The 6,827-nt window shown below is 36.2% G+C and overlaps 1 protein-coding gene across 4 annotated transcripts; it reads right to left on the reverse strand.

The window, feature by feature from the left end:
• Positions 1-405: 405 nt before the first annotated feature.
• Positions 406-6,393, reverse strand: LOC110829108 (uncharacterized). Of its 4 annotated transcripts, none has more exons than XM_022062495.2 (3): positions 6,303-6,393; positions 4,663-4,749; positions 406-3,839 (listed from the first exon to the last, which is right to left on the reverse strand). In XM_022062495.2, the coding sequence occupies exons 2-3, from the start codon at positions 4,705-4,707 to the stop codon at positions 3,102-3,104; spliced, it is 783 nt and encodes a 260-aa protein (XP_021918187.1). In that variant the 5' UTR covers positions 4,708-4,749; positions 6,303-6,393; the 3' UTR covers positions 406-3,101. The 4 variants fall into 4 exon arrangements, with proteins under 4 accessions (XP_021918187.1, XP_021918189.1, XP_021918190.1 ...); XM_022062497.2 differs by having other exon boundaries at positions 4,663-4,739; positions 6,303-6,372; XM_022062498.2 differs by having other exon boundaries at positions 4,663-4,739; positions 5,572-6,348.
• Positions 6,394-6,827: the final 434 nt, after the last annotated feature.

Below are 6,827 nucleotides of genomic sequence, written 5' to 3' on the forward strand. Positions count from 1 at the left end.
ATTTCAAGAGAATTATTTAGTTTCTATTGTTTCCCTGGCCATCAAGGCAAATGATGGACTGCAGAGATTGAGAAAACCACAAAAAGTCCTCATTTATGACAGCCAGTCTCCTGGCTCAGATCTGAAAACAGAACCTCCCAAATATGAAGCAGGAGTGCTAACCTCTTAACCATGACATTCAGCAGCAAAAAATTATCCATTGTGAATCACAGGTTAGCTCAGATCACAGTTTTAGAAGGTCTTCTGGATGGATATATTCATTCATTATTACTCTGTGTTTTTTAATGGCACTTTCATAATGCCATTTACTTTCAACTGTTTGTATCTATATGCACAGTAAAATTCATTTTTTTTGGAATAATGTCACTTCATTTAAAACAAATTACTAGTTAATTAATGCTGAGATTAATCACACATGCCAAAATCCATTTATTATAATTTACTAATAAATATTTACAGTGTATATTATAATATATTTAGGTGTTGGAAGGCACAAGAATCACAGTATGAGAACCATCACAAAATATAACAAAATTCATAAACTAACTAGTTATATAACATGAGCCAACTGAATCAGTATGAGTCATTGTTGACTATTCTATAACAACCTGCATAACATCAATATAAACATCTAAATTCACTATATAAATAATTTATTATTTTAAATCTGTAAGATAGAAACAAACTTTAACCCTTACTTGATGAGGTGATAACCATACAAAATATTAATATTGTTCAAATAAAACAAAACTGAGGTGCTGCTAGCAAATACAGCCAAGAGCAGGTGATAAACCACATGGCTGTAGGCATGACAAAATAGCAGTCAACCACAAGTTGTCCAACAGAATTGGTACATAATGAGGAAATGGGAAGTGTCACATGGTTAAAAGCCAGCACTGAAGGATGGCTGCCAATGTTCCAAGGACCCTGACATACACAGCACTATTATGGAACCCTCCAAGACCTACATGACACGCTCACGATGGAAGTTATGGTTTTGCACAACACTAATCCCAATGTGGCCACAATATCTAGGATATGTACTGTAAGGGGTTGGACCTTCCCCCACACAGCCTGGACCTGTCACCATGTATTTAGACTCTCCAGAAAGTCCTAAACGGCTGGAAATTTGAGTTTGATGAAGACATCAAGACTGAGGAGGTGCAATGCAATATCCGTGTTAACGCCTCTATTCCTTCACATCTGCAATTAGATTTCACTTCAGGAAGTCTTCGATATCAAATTCCCCCACCTTGTGATTCGTTTAGATATGGCACGAAAAGTTTACACATTAACCAAGCTGTACTTTCCTCCAATGCCTCAGTACAGAACACTGTTAGACAAATCATAGCTTCTCTGAATACATCACACAGTACCATGCTTATGCAATGCATGACCTTACATGTCACTGTTAAAGTATAAAGAAGGAACTAACATGGCAAAATAGAAAAGGAAATGTCCTGGATTTAATTAAGCAGGCATTTAATACAGAGAAATGGAGGTAATACCTCCACACATTCTGAATCTCAGAACTCATCTCCAAGACACCTTGCTAACTTTCTTGCATTACTAGTTCCAAGAACATGACACAGTATTATGTGAAATCAGATCCACATAAGGTAAAGAATATATGTAAGAGGATACAAACATCAAAGGTGTAACTGGAATTCAAACTGTACAATTCTGAAACTTCCTACCTTCATCTGTTGACTTAAGAAGACAGCTGGGTTGGTTAAGTAATATATTAATTTGGTAACAAAGATCATCAAAGCAAACCTGCATAGAATTTAAACTGTATACTATAAGAAACATACTAAACCTGATAGGTTGTTTACTTTGTTATGGAATCCAGTAAATGGTATAATAAGTGATTTGAAATCTACATCTGTTTTACAGAGATTTCCTTTATGAAGAATTTTGAGACCTGTGTTAACTATAATACCACAAGAGAGCATGAATATTTTTATATCAAAGACATGGCAATTACAACTACAAGTATTTTGTTGCCAGATATGCAACACATCAATGAAAAAGAACAAAGATGCAGTTTCTTTTATGGACATGTCTCCAAATGCTGAGAACATAGTATTCAGCTATGGGGTATAAAATCCACTTGATGAAGTCTCTGGCTTGCTCAAATTGCACTATTTCTATAAGAAACTCAAATTATTTAATTAATACAGACAATGCTTAAACTCCAAAATGATGTTTTACCAATCACTGTTCCAACATGGCTTTCAGTCACACAACTGTCAATCAATATGGAAAAAAGGTAAAGTGACATATGGTACTTATTGATGAATATCAGGTCATGCAAATGTGTGGGAAAGTGGATGTATAGCTTCCCCATTCTGGACCTCAGCATTAGATGGAAGTGAGTCATCAGCTTCACATCCCATCCACTATAACCCAATTAAAAAGATCTGATATCTACTGCATGCATCATATAACATAACCCCAAATATCTTAAATGTGGAAAGTTTCCTTACAGCATTGGGTGTGGGGGTGGAAGAATCTCTCTTGACCTTCACTTTAAATTCATTTCACTTTTGGCCAATTTTTATCCGTGGTACAATTAAGAGACAATGCTTGTATCTTTTTTAGTGCTGTCTTGGACAGACTTCCAATAAAACTAGTAAACTAGTCATTAAAGCTTTTGGAGCAACATCAAGACCAAATCCTATGCTGGTCAAGGATGTTTGTGTCCATCTTCATCATTGCCAATCATCCCATATTACTCTCATTTCAGGAGTTCTGACTCACACAAAGAGCAATTACAACAAAGATAGCTAAATATGGGGGATGATTTACAAGATTATAGGGTAGGTTGTCTGTAACTCAGTCCAGATTAAACTCACAAGAGGGACAATATACTCTTCAGCATATGTTACTGGATTTGCTAAAAACTGTAAAAACACTGTTATATGGCAGTTTCTGCTATATCTGTCTGAAGTGATTAGAAAATAAACCATTATATATTACCTCACTTCTGAACAAGATTTTCACAAAACATTATACTCAGTAAATTTTTAAAGGTAATATTACAAGTTCCAACAAGCAAACAGCATCAGAATTTCACTCTCTCCTAACACCTCCTAGTATCAGTCATGTAACAAAGAGTGCTGCATGAGCTTGTCCTTGCGACTAAAAGGTTTCTGACAAACTTTGCACTGGTGTGGCTTCTCTTTTGTGTGGACCAAGGAATGCCTGTTGAGATGATACTTATCTCTAAACATTTTACTGCAAATATCACACCTGTGTTGCTTTATTGGACTGTACTGCGGAGAATGGGGAACACATCTACAACAGTTACGAGGCATCTTGCACAATTTGCAGTCTGGAGCCGTTTCTCCGGAATGCACAGATAAGTGTCTTACTAGGTGATATCGGTCACGGAACCTTTTATTACAGAACATACACTCATGCTGAGCTAATTTTCTCCTACTTGCTAAAGATGTTTGAGATGCTGAACTCTCCTCTTTCAGAGTATCTATTCTACCATATTTCTGACTTCCTGACTCTGAGATGTGTTTCATTTTCCTCTTCTTCTTCTTCTTCTTCTTCTTCTCCTGAGGCAGTGGACTCAGTGGAATATCCCTTGATATCAATGTTCCATTAGCATTCAGATGTCCTCTTCTTTCCTTATTTTGCCTGCCATCTTCAGTATTCTGAGTACCAAGTACACCAGATTCCCACTCAGGACCATCAGAGTCTGTACATGAGGAGAAATCAGCTTTCACTTCAATATTCTCTGCAGACTTGTAGCTACTGCTACTTTTGGCACTGAGACTGGCATATGGGGATGACGATGCAGAATCTGAGTCATGGTCAGCATTTGCCTGTACAATGCATACAGACCTTATGTACATTGCAAAATGTACACCTACTATCAGTAAATTAAAGAATGCAGTGATGGTTATGCCTTTACGATTATTTTGTTGCTAGTATAGAATTACTATAGGGAGCCACAAATACTAAAATCTTCATAAACAAATTCAACAAATTAAGCTAAAAAATTCAATAGCTATTAGAAGGCAGGCAGGTACAAGCAGGGTTGTACCATGAATTTTGTTTTAAATAAAGAATGAGGAACCTAGTTACAAATAAAAGTAATTATAAAGTGTATTCTGTCAAAGGTCAGTGGTTATCTACAAGGGCTTGCATCCATACCCAGCTAATACAAAGAATAATGAGGTCATTAGTTCCATTCGCCTTAACTGAGATATGCATGCATTTATTCAAAATCTGTAGTGCCATATTAAAGCAAATAGTAACAGCTTCTAAAATGATTTCAAGTTTACTCATAATCAAATGGTACAGGTCAATCATAACCAGGAAAAGAAAAGTGCAGGCCTCCAAAAATACAATATATGTAAAAGTTTTCACTCAAATTTTGGGTGAAACTGTATTAATTACAATTTCTAATTAATTGTATTTGTTCTGGAATAAAACACTTCCCATCATCGCTAGCACAAATTTTGTCGTCTCTGCCATCAGAGGCAGTTCTGTGTAGCAATACAAAATGAAGGAGAACAGAGAACCAGTCTCATTGATACTAGTACTTCATGCATTTTGCCTAAATCTATTAAATTTTGGCACTATAAGAATTAACAGTAATGGGCTTCAACACTACATACCGCACAGTTGAATAAATATACTTACAACATATTCTTGAAGAGGTGATGATACATCCACTGCCTTCTCCATAGTTAACACATGTACAGGATTCTATTAAACTCCTGCAGAAAACTAAACATTCTATAGATTATTAACCCACATTTTTAAATGTCAACTTTGTGGCTTTAAGAAACTGGTGGCAATAATAATAAAACAGTAATTTTTATAAGTTGGGAAAGCAGCAATTATGATTTATTTGTGATACACTCATAAAATTTGTCTTGGAGGAAAGAAGCAATACTATGAATGGGATAATATTCAATATTTAACATATTTAATGGTGACCATCCACTAAGAATCCAAATCCACAGGATATCTTAGCTTTGTACTACCATCCTTCTGCAACATAAGAAATTTAAAAATGAAATAAGAACCTCAAATCCTGCTTCCATGAATTGCTATCCACTGTCCACCCAAAATTTATTAATTAAATTCATACATATGGACATAACTTGTGAAGACATTAGGTTAGGCTGAGTTTGGTAAGAGACATGTGCAGACGATCATGCGCAATGGGGTCATTATTATTCGACCTCACAAATTCAAGCACGTATTATGTTGGTGTTATCAAGTTTTCGAATTTAAAAACTATTTGTTTAGAATGACAACACACATCATAACAACAATGCCAAATTTAATAAATTACGGTCCAGCCATTTTATAGTTATAAAATGCGTGCCGTGTAATATCACTAAATGGGTAAGGTTAGGTTACATAGGGTTAGGTAAGAGATGTGCACGCACAAACCATTATTCGCTCTGGCGTCATCGTTATTCCACGTCACGGCTTTGAACAAAGATCACGCTGCTATTACAGCATTTTGAAATCTTAAAATTACTTGCTTACAGTAACGACATATGCTTAGAGCAGCAACATATGGCACAAAATCCATACCATTTTTAATTAATGTTGGTCCAGCAATTCTGTAGTATCGAAAGCGTGTCGTCGGTTATCACTTGCTAACGGATTACGTTAGACGTAAACATTTAAAATCTATAAACATGGAGTAGCGACGTATGGCATAATGTCTAAATGAAAATTCATTAATTTCTTTAGCGCCATCCTGTGATTATTAAATCTTCAGGTAGTTGCAACCTGTCGCGGATTACGCTGAGTTGGGTCGGGTTAGGTTAGTGATGTGAAAACGCAGACCATGGGCATTGGTATTATAATTATTCCACCAACAACTTCAAGCGTCACACTGCTTTAACTGCGTAAAGGGATCAAAAACCCACATGTTTGTGTTGGAGTAGTAACCTGTGGCATAACGCCCATTAGAAATTTGATTATGATTGTGAAAGACGAAAAATTACATCACACGAAATTTATGTGCACTTCCTGCACATTACTTGCCAGACTTACAAATCACAACCCGAAACAGTATTAAAATTTACACCAACATTGCCTTCAGTGAAAGGTGTTCAAAAAAGATTCTTAAACCGAACCTCAATTCCCAAGTTTTCAACAGTAATATATATTGTATAACAAGTTTTAACGTTCCATTTTCCCTTTATAAGTAGCGTGCTACTTGCTGTATTGATAATTTTATTTTCCACTAATTTTGTATGTTCCTTTCAACAAATAAAGTTCCTCTATGCTAGAATTCACATTAACAACGCACTCACCTCGTCCACAACTACATACACGTCAGGTACACTGCCTCCCAGAACAAATGTACAGTTCCACAGATGGACTGTTTTCTTTCGAAGAGAATTGGATATAAGCATGGCCTTCTATGTGAGTTTTTACAGGTGTTGTACTTCAATTTGTAGCAACGTGTTGCCCAAACGTTAATACAATCGTTTGGTTTTGACGAAACTATGGTTGGCACGTAAGATTTGAGGTTTTCACAGCGGTGAGTATTAAGATTTCTGTCTTCTGGTCTTCATCGTTGACAACTTTATACAGCGTATTTGTCTCAGAATTCCAAGTTTTAATAATATGTGGTCCCTGCTTCCACCCACAATTCAGTTTTAATCCGTTTTTATAAAAATTCTGGGATTAAGTAAACTACCTCCCCTCAGGGGCTCACAAGTGAGTCCAGGTCCTCCAGGTTAGGGGTTGGGCAATAGGTTAACAATCTATCCCAGTAAAAAGAAACTGCAAGGCACAAGCCAAGACCTGATCTGGATTGTAGTGCACTTGAGCCA

This window comes from Zootermopsis nevadensis, unplaced genomic scaffold (assembly GCF_977971745.1).
Source record: "Zootermopsis nevadensis isolate Lab colony 2312 unplaced genomic scaffold, Znev_1.0 Znev_ptg000022l, whole genome shotgun sequence".
Lineage (NCBI taxonomy): Eukaryota > Metazoa > Arthropoda > Insecta > Blattodea > Termopsidae > Zootermopsis > Zootermopsis nevadensis.